At 32.1% G+C, this 17,536-nt stretch overlaps 1 protein-coding gene across 1 annotated transcript in view; it reads left to right on the top strand.

Moving 5' to 3' along the window:
* Positions 1–16,878, top strand: part of LOC108003171 (zwei Ig domain protein zig-8) — a 385,408-nt gene extending 368,530 nt beyond the window's left edge. The window contains exon 6 of the mRNA XM_017065300.3: positions 9,135–16,878. Within this exon, the coding sequence (XP_016920789.1) occupies positions 9,135–9,238 (104 nt within the window). The 3' untranslated portion in view covers positions 9,239–16,878. The remainder of the gene's footprint in view (positions 1–9,134) is intronic.
* Positions 16,879–17,536: the final 658 nt, after the last annotated feature.

Genomic DNA, 17,536 nt, shown 5'->3' with positions numbered 1-17,536 from the left:
TGTGGATAAATGATGGAGATATTCTGTAATTAAAGAGACGAGTTAATTGTTAATACAAATTTGTATTTAACGCATTAAAAATGTATAAAACAGAAACTGTTTATTCTACATAATTGAAGCGACGTTGGATAATTCTCAATCCTCCGACTTGACAATATCATTAAAGAAAAATTCGACAGAATTGAAAAAGGAGGAAGATCGTTGGAGGAAGAAAAATACAAAGGATCACGTTGGAAATTTTCTGCTGGTTCCTCGATAGTTGGAAGGTATCTGGAGACGGGTAAAATCGGCTGCCTTTTTTCACGATTCAACGACGCGTGATAACCCAAAGCCGTGATTCTCTCTCTCTCTCTCTCTCTCTTCCTCCCTCCTTTTCCATGGAAAACCTTTTGCCTTTGATCGGCTGCTACGAAATCAATGTCGGATCAAAGAACTTGAGGGTTACTCCTACGTCTCAATACGACTGCTCGAAAAGGGCCAGCTTTCGTGGATATGTGACAAGGTGACTTTTCAAAAAGCTGCTGATTCGCGCGCAGTGCTGAGCGGACCATTTCTGTTGCGAGGTAACAGAGGGAACATTTGTATACACGTGGCTTGGCCTCTGCAATTCTCGCAATAATTATTATGTCGAGAAATGGCGCACGAATCGTTTTAACACTCAAATTGTTGACTGGTAAATGAAGAAAGGAATTTTTAAATTATTATTCTTCGATGCAATTTCTTTTTTTAAATATCGATATCTTAATTGGTTCGCCATATTTATAGTAGTTCAAAAAGTGTGAATGGGCAATATACTAGCGAGTTGAAGTGACCTACATTTTTTCCTCGAATCGAATAGGTCGCGTATGGGGGAGGGGGGTGGCCGAAAGGACATTGACACGTGTTTGTGAATGGAGCGGCGACAATCTTGGAACGGTGAAAAGAACACAGACGAATAATAATACGCTTTCAAGCTCTGACTGACAAGTTCTCTAGAATACAAAAACCTTATCTATGTACGAAGAGAAAGAAGAGGCTTTTCCATTTTAACTTTGACACACCGATATTTATGAAAACTTGTTTAAATAATTCTCCCATAATTTTCTGTTAATATTCGAGTACTTGATCCCATCGTTTCCAGTTCTCGGTATTTATCCTCATAAATCGATCTTTTCTACATTGTTGCTTGAAAACCTTATACGAAACGAAGAAGAGGTTTTCCATTTTAATTTTAATACACCGATATTTAAACCTGTTTAAATAATTCTTCCATAATTTCTTAAAAGTATTCGAATACTCGATCCCTCGTTTCCTATATTTATCCTCATAAATCGATCATTGTAGCTTGAAAATTTTATCTTATACAAAAGAAGAGGCTTTTCCATTTTAATTTTAATCTTCCATAATTTCCTGTAAGTATTCGTATACTCGATCCCTCGTTCTCGATATGTCCTCGTAAATCGACCAATCTCTGGCCAATAATCCCAATTGTCGACGTCGCTCGAAATTTCTTCTCGATCATTCTTCCAAGCAACGAGATAAACCGGCCGTTTTTCAAACCGATCGAGCCGAGTCAATTAACGAAACAGCTTTTTCCATAAATTCGTTCGAACAAACTCTCCTCGAACGCGTTGTCCGCTCGAGAAAATTTCCTCCTGCGACGACTCGTCGGGACAAGATCGGTGCACCGTTTACGATTTAACGACAGTTCGCAGTTACTTAACGATATCCGGAAGTGTAATTTGGATTACTGGCCCACGATGTTTCTTGTTCCTGGGGAAGTCGTTAATGAGAGTTGATGAGAATTTTAGCTCCGGATAGGGGGGTGGTAAATGATATTTAGCGTGACCATTCCGAGGTATCTTAACGATCGGTATTCTCGGTCTATTGTTTTGTTCAACTATGCGGAGTGAATGATTTATGGATATTTGAAGCTATTAGCAGAAGCGTGAATCGTAAATTCGAGCCGTGTGTGAGAATATATAAAAGAAAACGATATCAAGAGGGAAACGTTCCTTTTTAATTTTAGAAGATAATTTTTATCCTCGGTATACACGATCGTTTAAAAATGCATTGTCACTGAACAGGAAGGTTGGCAGTTGACCTTTGACGAGAAACTGCTTGATCTTGCTTTTGAATTAATTCAATCGCGGAACGCGATGCGCTTTGATGCATCTCCACCGAAATAATGCAGGCAGTAGTCACGGCTTCAAAGGCGGCTTCCATTGCGAGTAATTAATGAAGACGAATCGGCTCCTGCCTTCTTCGTTTCAAAGCGAAAGATTCGTCCTCCGTGCAAACTGTGTACACGCTTCTTCTTGATGAATCGTTCCCCTTAATTAAGGCGAATGACGAGAGCGTGTATCGTTCTTCGCGTGGATTCTCCTCATTTTTTATTTCTTATTAAAATCGAGGAGAAGGGGGACACGCTTTTTTAAATTCAAACGCAATTGTAATAATCCTCTCAACAAGGAAATAACAAGGATTAACTCGGCGGGTCAATCGATCGAAATAATTTAAACACGCGCGTATCGATGAACAATTTTTTTTTTTTTAAAGATATAAAGGCACATCGTGTATGCGCTTTGTGGAAAATTGTTGCGTCGATAAACACCCTCGATATAGATAATATTTACGCATTCAAGCGTATATTCGTGTATATATATATATTATATTCATCAACGGAATATAGATTTCGAAGTTGGCGCTAGGTGAAATCTATCTATCTTGTTGCCGCAAGATGCGATTCTGTACACACCTGCATCTTCTTGAGCACAACGAGCGTGATGGATTTCCATATTAATCACATTAGATTCCCGTTCATTTCCACGTGATCTTCCACGTATAAATTATAACAAGGGACACGGAAGACACGTTTATACGAAAATAGATTAATCTTAAGTCGTCGAGAGCGGATTATATTAAAATTTTATTTAAAAAAAATATCGCGAGAGCCTTGATATATTTAATTCTCAAAACGAGTTAAAAAAAATATCATAATTTCGAAACAAAAATTGAACGAATTGAGAAGAGAACCAGATCTCCAATAAAACAGAGCCGGTAGACGCTAGTTTGAGCAACAATTATATTAAACTTATCCCAGTTATAAAAGAAAGCACCGTAAGTCATAGACAATTCTCCTCATAAGTGCCTTCCTTATCGCTCGTTACTCCCTATATATCATCCCTTCTTTATTCTCACCCTATCTACCTACCCCCTACTCTCCTTATCTCTGTGTACTCGACTATTTCCCTTCCCCCCGCTATTTTTCTCAGTCTCTCCAACCCCTCTATCTTTTCGCCCCTTTTCCACTCGAGGGAGAGTGGAGAGGGACAATTATCATGGGCGAAATCGCGCCGGTAATTGTACATGTTAAAGGGATATTCGAATTCATTTAATTCGGGCCATTAGGGAGAGAAAAATTAGAGAGGGGTAATTAGAGGGAATTGGAATTCTTTTGGTATTGGATCGGGATGAAAATAAGGATATTGAAGGGATTCACGGACTCGGTTTCATTGAATTTTAATTTTTACGTATAAATATTGTCAGAAAATTAGAATCCTGTTTGTTGCAACGAAATTTGTCGAAAGAGAGAGAGAGAGAGGGAGGAAGGGAGGAATGGAGGGAGGAAAAGGAGGAATGGAATCGAAACGGAAACGGAAGTTAATATGCAGCTCCGTTGCAATCTTTCATCATCAAAAACCGCATTTCTTGTTCCATCCAGTGCAAATGAACTGCGGACTCGCTTCGAACCGCAATTATCTCAAGCAGAGTGCATGAATTCATCCTCCACTCCATGCCCGATGAATGCGCTGGACACACCGCGGAAAGATAAATATTCAAATATGCATAACAGCCACGGAACCACGGAGAACTCTACCGCGCCAACTATTTCTACTATTTCTACTAGTGGCGGATGCTTTTCGTTTCCCCTCAAATATTCATCCTTCCGTTGATCGTGTGCCTGGGTGGGAGGAGAGGTGAGGGGAGGGAGAAAATATCAATCGCCGCAGAGGTGGCTGTCAGTGGAAATTAATACTAATTAATAATTATTTGAGACGAATCTTTTTTGAAAATTTGTTCAAATCGATGGATATATCCATTACATGCGAATTGAATTGTACATTCACTGTGAAAGTGTGTGGAAGGATTGGTATAATAAGATGTGAAATAACGAGATTATTTATGTAACGAAAATAATGTATCGTACGAACTAGGTGAATGAATTTAACACGATCCGACAATTATTCTATAGTTTCTTCTGAATTAATGAAGAAGCATCAAATTCTGATCTCGCCTCGGAAACCCGTTAAATATTTAATCGATATCTTTATCGTAAATATATATATATACATATATATGGTGTGAAAATTTGTGAATTCATGAGAGATTTAAAGGGATGCAAAGCGATGACGAAACGTAATGAACGAGCAAATCGTGCATACAAAAATCACGCATACTTTTATTATTGATATTAATACGAAATTATATTTTTCATCGTTAATTTTTTCTTTTTTTTCGCGAAACGAATAATTTTACTTAATAATAATCTCTCTACAACGAGTTTTCTCCCCGACAGATTTTTCGTATATCGTTTAACGATCGTTGTTCGGTGATTCGTTCATATGGTGCCCTCTTTTTTTCCTCCCCGTTTTCCATGGCGAAACGAAATAAAATTGCCATGTATTTTCGGCGCAAAGCCGAGGCTTGCTTTCGCTACTAATTTCAACCCGTCATACACCTTACTTGCAGTTGCACATCACGCGCAATACGATTTACGTGACGTGGCCGGCCTCGTGACGAGGTTTCCCAGTGTTCCGTAACAAGCTCCATCCCCTTACCTGGTAATTTGCAACGAAAATATCGCGCTACCGAGCCGGGGCTAAACACGCTTCTAAATAGAGTTTTCACGAGTTTTTGATTCTTTGAAAAAGGACGGTTTGTGTAACGGGGTGTGTTTAAGGATTAAACTTTTTCCGCTGTTATGCTTCGATGAATTTACATCCATATTGGGAAATATTTTTTAATATTTTATATATATATATATATATTTGGTGGATAAAAGATTATCGATCGATTGGAAATTTTAAATTTCTTGAGAGAAAGTTTCTCGATGTTTCGAACGATGCTTCTCTCAATTGAATGAAAATTTGAAACTCGAAGTTGGAATAAAAAGTTGATAAATCATAGTGTTAATTACTTAACTTGCGCGCGATTAATTTTCCAAGCTTCGAAATATTAAAAAATTTAAAACACCTTCGAGATTTTGTGAGAAATTTGAAAGTTTTGATATTTTGAAATTTCAAAGCTTGAAAACTAGAGCTTCGAAATTTGATATTTGAAATTCAGATGAAAGTTTGTATCCTGATATCTTCTAAAACTTCAAAAACTTGCTTCGAAAACTTTTAAACATATCATTTTACGATATTAAAATAGAATATTTTCGTTGCTATTCGTCAAAAACCAACGGATATTCAATCGAAAGTACGTAGATATTTAAATTCGTAGAAATATATTTCTGTTTCTTTCGACAAAGGAAATATATATAAAAAACAATCTTCTGCCTGAAAGATAAATATAAATTTAATTAAAAATTCCTCTGACTCGAGTGAAAAAGAAATGCAAAGGAGGAAATTACTCATTGATTGGTCTTTAATCAATATTTTATTTTATTCCCGTGTTGAACTTGTTAAATCATATTGTAATTACAGGAGTTTTAATAATTAATATTATTATATAATATTACATTCATACATAATATTACAGGAAGGACAATAAAAATTTTAATCATTTGCTCTTCTTCTGTGATAAAATAAAATCTGACTTGCGTGTCTTGTCTCGCTCGTTTCGAAATAGGAATTTTAACTTATTAATTATATTATTTTCTTCTATTTCATTCCTTCCACAAAAAGAATTTTATTTTTCGTTAACCACACTATTTCTTTCCACTCTTTTTCCACAGAGAAAATTATTAATAGTCAACTATTCCGTTTCCTTCCACTCTTCTTCCCACAGAGAAAACTTCAATTTGCCAACTATGCAAACATCTTTCCCTCACTTTTCCCACGCATACCATTTCATCGATCCGACACTATTCCTTTCCGTTCCTCGTCACAAAGAATATTTTATTCCGTTGATTACTCCTTCCCCCCAATTTCGCTGACCATTTCGATTCCAATTCATTAATACCAACCATAATTAACTATACGCTACCTTTTTCATATACAGAGGGAATTTTATATTCGCCACAATTTTATTCTCTCCCACCAGAACGAATTTCAATTCATCGATCCTCCCTTCCTTTTTTCTTTTTATCCAAAAATTGTCTATCCACAACCTATTCTCGTCGTCATCACCATCGTCTCGTCAAATCGAGGTGTAAATCCCTCTCCCCTCTTAATTAAGAATTAAGACGCGGGAACGTTAATCAGGGTTTGGTGGCCGTCAATTGCGTGGGTCGACAGGGGGCGAGGGGGGCTTTAAACCGTCATGACGGAACAGGAATTAGAGCATCGATTAGACGGTCAATTATGGAATTGCGTCGAGCAGACATCATACGAGTAATTCGACGCTTCCAGCCGGAATACTCGTGCCGGGAATGTGGATCGTTACCGGGCCGCGCGCGACCCGTTCGAAATATAATTAGTTAACGTCGATAATTAAAAGCATTCGGTACGAGGCTCACGTAGCTTCGACACGATTTCACCTGCCTCCCGGAATGATTAAATATTCTATTATCAGTGATGAGAGGGGTCAGAGAGGTTTTTGGCGTCCATTAGAGCAACCGGAAATCGGACTGAATTCATCTGCCAGACACTGGATACCGACGGATGTGACGGACATCGTTCTGCGTTTTATCCAGAATATGAAAGCGTGCGAAATCGAAGAATTTTTCCGTGAGATGGTACAAAACGTGAAATATTTTGATGTTTGGAGGTTTTTTCTCTCTGTGTGTTGTGAATGTTTGAGATCGGAGAAGTATTTTGGAATTTCTCTTTTATTAGAGTATTGTAATTATTGTATAATATAAATTAATAATTGATTGATTTGGCAATTTTAATTTTAATATATTGTAAGTTTCTGTTTATAAGTTGTGGACACCTGTTTGGTTGAAAATATTAGGAAATATATTTTACAACAATAATAAATTTCCTTTATCTCGATACAACCATTCATTGTGAATTACCAAAACTTTTTTGACTAATCTTTGCATTTTTTATCATTACTTCATAGTTAATACTTGTTCGTTAAAGAAACATTCATAATTTATATTCGGGAATTTATTATTTATTATTTTCGAAGAAATTTGTTTTATAGTGCAGGCATAAATTTTAGTATCAGAAGCAATAAAACTGAAGAGATATATTTCCATACTATTAAGAACAAGGAAAATAAATTGGTTAAAAGTCTGGAAGATAAGTATCGCCAAGGATGAGACAGAAATCTTTAAACTCAAAACTGGAACGTGTCACGAACGGCCAAAGTCTAGGAAAAATAGTATCATTCCAAGTGTGAACCGAAATTCAGCTTGAAAGTGCACTTCTTGGAAGAAATATAGCGGGACTGAAAACGTAGAAGATGGAAATGGTAATCAGAGTCATACACATTTTAAAATTCGTTGTGATAACTTCTTGGAATATTATCGTTCTATCTTCCAAGAATTTATATAAATACAAAAATATAAATGTATATAACTTTTTAATTTATATTTAAAATTATATATGAACATTTTCTCTTGTTAATTTGTTATGCTAAATGTTATTAATTTCCAATAAAAAATCTCATACTATTTATTATTTGATTTTGAATTATTCTATATACATGCAGTAACACAATAATAATTAAAATATGTGTAAAGGTTGATTGTTGTTAATTAATTACAATGCTAACATATTAGAAATTAACCTGTTGATAGACAGAGTGAGATTTGGTGTATCGAACATTTCACTTTTAATTAAACATTTTATCAAATAGTTTAGAGATAAAGATATTAAAAAAAAAAATTGAAAAAAAATCATTAAATGAAAGTTACTGTATACTAAACATAGCGATAAATGTAAACTACGTGAGAGCAAATAAAGAAAATGATCGAAAGTTATTGCTTAATTCATCCATAACACGGTGAAACCTGCTAATTGCAATTATTATGTAATTGCCTATACGAAATGGACATCTAATCTGATACATATCATGGTTCTGTAGCCAATAGCAGTAATTCTCTGGCTTATCCCCTCAACGTCACTCTCAGTTTATATGTAATTAGCGAGAAATCATTTAAGAATATAAAGCCAAAAATATAATTAGTTGTAAAAAAAAATATCAATGGTGATAAGATACAAAAAAATTTATTATTTACGTGTGAAAGTAATAATTAATTTATGCGATGCTAGCGCCACGTGACTATTAACTACTATCCGTCCAATACGCTTATTGTACTTATCTATTTCTTTAATTTATTACTTTTATTTTTTTTGCAAATATTCGAAGAAAAAAATAAAAATTGAAAAAGATACAAGTTCGTAGAATTGCGATTGACCTAAGTTTAAAACTACAGGACAATATTTCAGAAATTAAGCCACTGTGACTTTATATCCCCGTGAATTTTGTTCTCATTTTAAGTATCTCCACGCTCTTCGAAACTTTGTCCATTTAAGCCAGAAGCAAGCTGTTTATGTTTCATGAGTTTACGACTCTCGAGACCATTTAAAGCACACAGAAAGTCTTTTTGCGCAATACCTCCTAGGTTTCTTATAACTAAAAGTACGATCTATTTAATGAGTGTGGTTATTTTGTTTTTATTTGACTAAAATGTTTATTTGATCAAGAAAATACAATTCTATTTTTTCAAAATTCAAAAAATGTAATTATCCAAGAGAAATACTATTTCCAAATAATACAGATATAAAAATCAGTGAACAAAATATATATATGACGTTCAAAGGTTTAAAATAGAGGGAAAATAAAAAAAAATTTTAAAGAGCAAGAATAAATATAACAAAAAAACATGAAAACGAAAAGAAAAAAGGTAACGGAGAAAAACTATCTTCCTTTGTCCCCTTTTGGCGTGAGGCATGAAAAAAAAAAAACGAAGTGTTCCGGTTGGAACCGGAAGTGCAGGGCAGACACTAATCCAACCCTCGTTGTTCTTGTTCCAGGAGAGCATCCAGCTGCAATGCAGCACGGGAACACGGCAGCAGGCTCGCCAACATCGAAGACGGTCCTCGTAATGCTCGCCTTCTTTTTGGGTCAATTGAGATAATGTGTGTTCTCGTACGTGTGTCCCTCGTGAGTGTGTCTCCAATCTGTCTGTATGCGTGTGTACTATGCGCATGTACTCTCGACTGTGGTACTTGCATGTGTGCGAGCTTGAGTATGATGTGTTGTGCACGTGCGAATTAAACGCGACCATGAATGGATCTTAAACGCGAGCATTAAGTGAATAAAAAAAAGAAAAAAGAAAAATAAGAAAAACTCGATGGATCGTTGGACACAATAAGACGTAGCCACCCTCCTAAAACCCTGTTTGTACCTTGATCGAAATTAAATTACCGACCGAGCACGCGACCGGAACGATCATCGATGAAGAAGCTCTCTTCTGACCGACATAATCGATCGATAATTGGGAATGGAAGGTTGATTGGTGAGATATTTTTATCTTTATTTCGTATTCGTTAAATTTGAGATAATAAATTGTAATTGCTGTTCATTTAATACATTTTATGATATACGACAAAAAAAGTTCGTACGAAATATCTTTTAAATATTTATAGAATTATTAATATTATTTTAAGGATTAACGTATTGCATACACAATATTCACGATAGCTCTTTCCAATCTCAAAATTGCTCAACTTCCCGTCAAAGGCATAACTGAATCATCAATTTCACTAACTACATTCACTTTTCTATACTCAACTTTTAACCAAATTCACGACATTACAAAAATTAAAATTTTATTCGATAAATTAAAAGTGATATTTCATCGAAAGAACGTTCTTTCAATCTTTTCGACTACATCAATTCATCGAAATGGGGAAAAAAGATCGATTCGATCAATCGATACGAAACTTTTCAACGACATATACTATTCAATGGGCTCGTTTAAAAAAGAAAAGTCAGTTCTCGGTGAAAGGAAGAAACATCGATGAAGGAACTCTTAGTAGCTGCCGGTTCGTCGCGTGAAAATCGCGATTTTCAGTGAATCTCATAGGAGAGAACTCTATCGAAAACGTCGTAGTATCCCAGGTTCGATATGTTTAATAACTTGCAAATTACCACTGCGTTCTAGTGTCGTCAAAGTAAGGAAAAAAAAAATGAAGTATCGAAGTAAACAATTGTACATGACGTATGATGTTGTAAATGACGATTCAATAATGAACGAGAAAAAAAAAATAAATGAAAATGTAAGAGCGTGAGACGTGTGCTCGAATAAATTCGATGTGTAAGTTTACAACTTAGTAGGGACGATTATGTATATTGTAATTGTTACATACGAGAGCGATCGTTCGTGTAACGAAAGAGTTCGTTCGTTCGTGATAAATAAAGTTTTGATGTCGATTTTTTAATATCTGTGCGAATTTTATGCGGTTATTATATCTATCGATTTTCGTTCTTGAAAAATTTTTGATGGATTTGATTACTCGAAGGGATTGCTTGGAGGAAAAGTTTTATGGATAATAATTTTTATTATTATTATATTATTTTTTTTATATATATAAATTAATTATTAATTACTCGTTTCAATTAAGTTGAATAAAGTTGAATTAAGTCGAATGAAAACATATACTTTTTTTTTTTATTGAAATATTTTAATACCAGATACTATTTATTTTATTTTTGGAAATTCAAAATAAAATTCTCTGGACAAATAAGAATTCTGGATCTATTTTCTGTTTGAGAAAATCCATTTACTTTTCCGCTAAACATCTCATTTTATCCTAAAATTTTTATCTAGGTTTTTCTACTTGAAAATTCATGAAAATATGCGACATATGTAAGTATTCAATTTTTTAAACATATTTTATTCTTACTACTACTGTTTTCTTATAAAATAACGAGGGTTATTTAAACTTTTTATGTAAAGTAATAAATAAATATAAGAAAATATATATATATAAATCAAATTTGATTTTTTTAAATAATTTTTAATAAGAATATTTTTAAAGAAATTCGTTAATTATATTATGTTCGTACAGTACACTTAATATAATAATATAAATAAACTAAATAAAATGTATATCAATCTATACAGATAAGCATGTATTCAAAATTTTTTAACTCGTTAATTTTTAAAAAATCTTGTAGAACAACTTTTTTGAAAACCATATTTGCTGTTTTTATATTCCTTCATTTACACCTGTATCTCTTTATAAAATTTTCTAAACTTTTACTTAATTTTTTTAATAACTTATATAACCTATATAGAATTATTCACGAATACAAATTGTGAACTCTTACTGCCACTACTATTAAATTTATCAAGGAATGTCACACACACAATAGATTTAATTTCACCAATCTCGTTTTCTTCCATTTTTAAAATAATTATACAAGCGTACATAAAATAAAAACCAAAATAATGTTATTCCACAAATCACGCAAAGTATCCTGATTATCTTTCCACGACGAGTACTTCAAAAGTACTAACTTTTCCTCCATAAAACAAACTTCACGAGAAACGAGAAAGCTTTCTCTTTAAGATGCTTTCCGTTTCATATCGATAAGACTTTCCGTTTCAGAGATCCTCGTTCCGAACCGAAGCGTAATTTCTGCTATTTTTACCGTTTCATCCTCCTCTCTTTCGCTTGCTCACGCTTTCTCACTGACCTATCCCAAGATCACGACGCGTGCGTTGGTCATTGACAAACATCTGTCAATGTCCTTTCACCACATCCCCACTACACGTGCACTGGATTCCAAGAAAAAAAATATAGGTCACGTGTATTTCGACCGTCATCTATGTCCTTTGAAGCCTTGTATTTAGGGAACCAGGTGAGATATCGATTTGAAATAAAAATGCATTTTTAAGAAGATGAATGCTTTCTATTATCTTCAGAGTGTGCAAAGTTTCAATAATGACGTAGTAATACTAGAATTATTTTTTCATTTGTCTTTATCAAAATTAATCTTGGAATAATCTTCAAAAAGAATTCAAGAAAGATACGTGTTACATTTTTATCACGCGATAATTCATAGCTTTTTCGAAATATCATAAAATATCACGAATATCACGTTAAAAATTTAATCAACCGCGTTTGATTTTTCACAATAACGCTCTACAAATCCAAACGTATAACTCAACGACGTGAAAACAAGCAAAGAGGGAGAAAGAATGCCGATGCCTGGGACACGCGTTTCGTTCCCTTTTGTCCAGCTATGAAGCTTTCATCTCCAACAAAGGAAACTCTAGCATTATTTCGTAACGCAGGCCAATATTGACAAGAGATTCTCTCTTTCTCTCTCTCCCTCGCGGAGATGCCTCCAGTCTCCGCGAAAAGAAATTCTGATATTACAACGCTCCACGATAGTTTTCGCGGGGGTGGAAACTCGTGGATGCTGCGCCGTATCGAATTTTACGCTTCGTTGTGTGTTCCTTGAATGAGACGTGCATTATCCGGTTCTGGATGCATGATGGAGTAATGCGAATTCTTGTCGAAATCCGAGGAAAACTTGAAAGGAACGCGGGAACGAGTTTAACGATTGCGAGGTACAATGACGAGATGATCGTGTTTTACTCTTTTTTTATTTTAGAGAGGTAAAATATTTTACAAATTGAGAAAAGGAATTCGCGAGGACGTGAGATTGAAGTAAAAATAAAATTGATAAACGAGATCTTGATAAAATGAACGATGCGACGAAGTGGAGGTTATATTCTTGCTCGATCTCTTTAAGTGGAGACGATATATTTGAAAGTTATTGATTTTCCAAGATAAGATTAATTACGACCTTGAACTTGACGATAACATCTAAATGTTTCTTCGATTTCAGATAGATCTAAGAGGGTCTAAAGCTCTCTCGAATACCTTGATTCTTAAATTCTGCCTTCTCTCATTTTTAATTAAATTCCGCATTAGTGATTCTAAATTTTGTAAATCGGTAGTATATACCAATTCCATGAATATAAAATTTAATTTCTTTCCTTATTTTTCTTTTTTTTTTTAATTCTACACATTCGCGAAAAGATTGAGAGTCACTGATCTAAATTATTCAAAGCTTCCGCGGGAGAAACCGAGAAATGAGAAAGAAAATCAGACTCCCCTGTTTCTTGCGAGAGAAATAAAAAAGGAAAAAGAAAAAAAAATCCTCGCGCAAATACCGAAGACTTTTCCGCTTCTTTATAATACGGCGAAGAAAATTAGAGGAGGAGTCGAAGAAGGGAAAGAAGGGGACTGTTTTACAGCGACATGCATATCAACAGCGTGGATTGTGAATTTTATTGCGGAAGCCTTTGGAAACGTCCGACCACGCTCCTTGCAAAACCGCGCCAAGTGTCTTTGTGGTACAAAGAGTTTGTTTGATTGTTCCCCGGTGAAATAACTCGATCTCGATGTCTGAATTGTGGAGAGAAAAGAACACTTCGTGAAGAGGGAGGAAAACAATGCGGGCATTAATGCCTCGGTTAAAATTCAGAAGATACCTCAATGTTAGTACGATTTCTTTATTTTATTTCTTAAATTTATATATATTTTATTGAAAAATAATAAAATTATCGAATTGGTTGAATTCAATTTTATTGTGAAAAAAATTGTAAATTTGTATAATTGTTTTTATGAATATTTCATTATTTTAGAATGCTCTATGTGATAAATTTATGAGGCAGCAAAAAGAAAAATAATATTTGAATGTGCTTTTAAATTGTGTGTAAATTTATTTTTAAATTTATTAAAATTTATTTTATTGAAATAACAATGAAATTTTATTATTACTAAATATTTTATATCGATTGGAATATCGTATAGATTTTTATTTCTTAAAATACCGAAAAATTATATTTATCGATTAATAAAATCGTTCGAAACTTTATTAATCTTTTTTTGAAATTAAAAAATAGTTTCGATCTAAATAAAAAAAAAGATATGGAAGCCATATAAATATTTGAATTGAATTTTCTATTTTATTCGTTTTTGCTTTGATTCATTTGTCTTGGTATTTCGTTTCAACAAATGATGATAAATATGACAATGATATATTCAAGAAAACAAAACATGAAATATAAAGAAATAATGTAATATTTTAAATTATGTCAATATAATAGAATAAATTCAATAATATATAAAATAATATTAAATAAACATAAAAAAAAAAAGAAATCGCCAAAAATCAAATTACGAACGAACGAATTCATTGTTGATTGTCAAAATAGTCTTTTAATCGTCAATTATCAAAGACTATTTGATAATCATCTATATATGTATAGATATATATATATATATATATATATATATATATATATAGATAACAAGATCGATTGAAATGACTCAGACTCAATCATATTAATCTAAAAAAACGTTTTATAATCATTTTAATTGTTGTTTTTGTTATCATATCGTTAGAAATTCTAATAACTTATAATATATCTTAAGTATTCAATACTAATCACTCTATTATCGATATTTTTTACAGTCACTTGAGAAGTTCTAACGATTAATCAACAGCAAACAATTTAACAAAGAAATAATTTAAAATGAAAAAAGAAAAAGAAAACTCTTTCAAATGTTTAAGTTCCACAAAGAAACCATAAGTGCGTAATTGCATAGTGAATGTATGATGATACAAATATTAATTATGAAGTGTCGGGTATCCAAAAAAGTTCTGTTATTCTTTTCTCGATGGAAAAACAATGGTTTTTTCTAATAAAAATTATAAAATCTTTACAATCTTTTTATTTCTTATTTGTTATAGATATAAATATATTCTCAATTTATGGATTTTTATTGATATATTTATATTTAATGACTTTTTAAAAAAAAAAATGTTTCCTTTTTAAAAATTTATACGAATTAATAATTGTGTTAACAAAAATGATGATAATTATATTAATGATCAAATCTTTTTCCTTCACAATTTTCCTTGCACTCTTTCTTCTCTTTCACAAAAGAACAACAGAACTTTCTCAATTACCTAGGAATGATCTCGACGGTAAATAAAGTTTTTGTAACATGAAATTTTTGTCGAAGAATGGGAGGAAATAAATATGAATATAATAATATACGGTATATAAAACACGTATAACATAGACACGCAAGTTTGTACAGAGAGAATGCGACGTGGCGATGGAAAAATTTCTTTGGATTCGAGCGATAAATTAAAATAAACGCAGAGCCGAGCTCTCTGAGAGCTTAAAGAGTCGTAAAAGGGGATGAACGAATCTTTCTCGTACCAATTATTCTTTTCTATTCGTTTGTTCATTTCCACGTCGAATCCAGAAGGATTTTCGATATCCTCGGCTGCGTCGTTTTCAAACGACCCTCGACGATCTCGTTCGTTCGATCGACGTGAGTGGTGTTCGTTTAATAATTACTGATCGAATGGAGAACGAGTATCTTGGTCGAATAAGAAATTTTGTATGAGGAAATATTGTATTATTGTAATATTGTGATTTCTGGTGAACGAAAATCGAAATGATTAATTTAGACAAAGTTTCAAATTCGAATAAATGAATTTTATTTTCAACATCGCGATATAATTTTAATTATATTTTAATTAAAGATATATTTCTCTAAAAGAGAAACATTTCTTCAATTTATTTTCTTACAAATTTATAAATATATTGAATATTTATAAATACTTTTAAAGTTTTGCACATTTTTCTCGAATTAAAATCAAAATCTCTCCATTTGTACTCATTTCTGTGAGTGATTATGTATCTAATAGAAATTAAAAGATAATAGTCTCAAACTTTCAGAACGATTTTCGTCCACCCAAATATAAACTTTTGATTCACATGATCTCTGATCCAATTAATTTCGATCAATCATCATGTGATTATTGAATACAAAAATAAACCATAGAATGTATGAAAAAAAGAGAGAGAAAGAGAAAGAATAAAATGAGTTAACAAGAAACATATTAAAACTCCAAAACAGTGGAGAAACCAAAGGAAAGATCAGACGTCGTTATAGAGGAACGACGTCCACCGAATTATTCACTCATCCCATCTCTTAACAAAATACTTTCTACTATGAAATAAGTGTTAATATAAACGAAGAAAAAGTGAAAAAAAAAAAGAAGAAAATTATGATCCCTGGACTGCCACTTTTAAAAACAAATTTGAAACTCGAACGAGAGGTTTATAAGTTTTCAAAATGGCTGCTGGAATTTTATACCGTGTGGAAAATATTGTCTTCGTGATTTTAACAATTTTTAGGTTAGATTTTTAATGATTCTTCAAAGCGTTGAAATCTTAAACGCAGAGATCGTTATTACACATCGTTTATATTCGAAACCATTGTAACTTTGCAGTTTTCTTTTATTGAGAGTTTTTTATTAGTTTTGTTGAACCTTTTGAAATAGATAGTTGTATGGAATATTGTTGACCGAGTTTCGTAACTGGAAATGAATTTTTTTTTTTTTCTTTCTTTTATCGACATAAAGTATAATAAAAGATATGTATCGTTTACAAGTGTGAGATCAAATTCCGATAAAAATACAAAGATTTACGAATATATTTTCAAGTTGATGTTTAATTAAATATGTATGTTAAATACATAAGATAGATTAAGTTATTTTGTTAATTTTAATATATTAATTTATATTTTCATTTATTCGTAAATCTAATCTTTTATGAATTAATATGATTATTTATAAATCTTTTGTGTGAATGTAAAACTTGAGAATAAAATAAAAAAAAAATAAAAAAAGTTGAAAGAAGAAATAAATAAATTATTAAACAAAATATAAGTACATTTTTATTCTAATTTTTATCTATGATATTAAAGCTTCTTTTCCATCCTTATATATCTTAATATTTTCATTACAATATTATAACAATTAATTATTTTCCATTATTGAAATCAAGCATAATTAATTGTTGAAACTAAATATTTATTTGTCTACAGGAGTATATAGAAGTTAATGGTTTATATTTTGATATATATTATGAATTCAAGTAAATTTATAGCTATATAATTATTGTATAATTATTATTTGTCTGTTATTTTCATTATTACATATTATTTCATTGAATTATTTATTTTTAATTCGATTAATTATTCTAATTAATTGTATCATAATAAATTTTCTATTTTTTTATATAAAATAAAATTAAAATATATCATGATATACATTTATGAATTCAAAATATTAAAAAGGTATAAGAAAATACGAATTTTCCATATTTATATTCTTTCATTTTATAGGAGAAATAATAAACGAACAATGCAAAGAGAGAAAAGAAATTATTCTCAGAAATAATATGCATAAAACAACACAAAAGCTTTGGATAAAAAATGTCCTTGACCAACCAGTATACTCGACCTCGTCTTTAAAAGATTTGTTTCCAACAAGAGAAATAAGTTCGACATTTCTTTTTTTTTTTTTTTTTTTTTTTCCTACCAAT

The sequence above is a fragment of the Apis cerana genome, linkage group LG14 (genome assembly GCF_029169275.1).
Source record: "Apis cerana isolate GH-2021 linkage group LG14, AcerK_1.0, whole genome shotgun sequence".
Classification (NCBI taxonomy): Eukaryota; Metazoa; Arthropoda; class Insecta; order Hymenoptera; family Apidae; genus Apis; species Apis cerana.
Note: the sequence above shows the minus strand (reverse complement) of the source record. Positions and strands in the feature narration are given on the sequence as shown.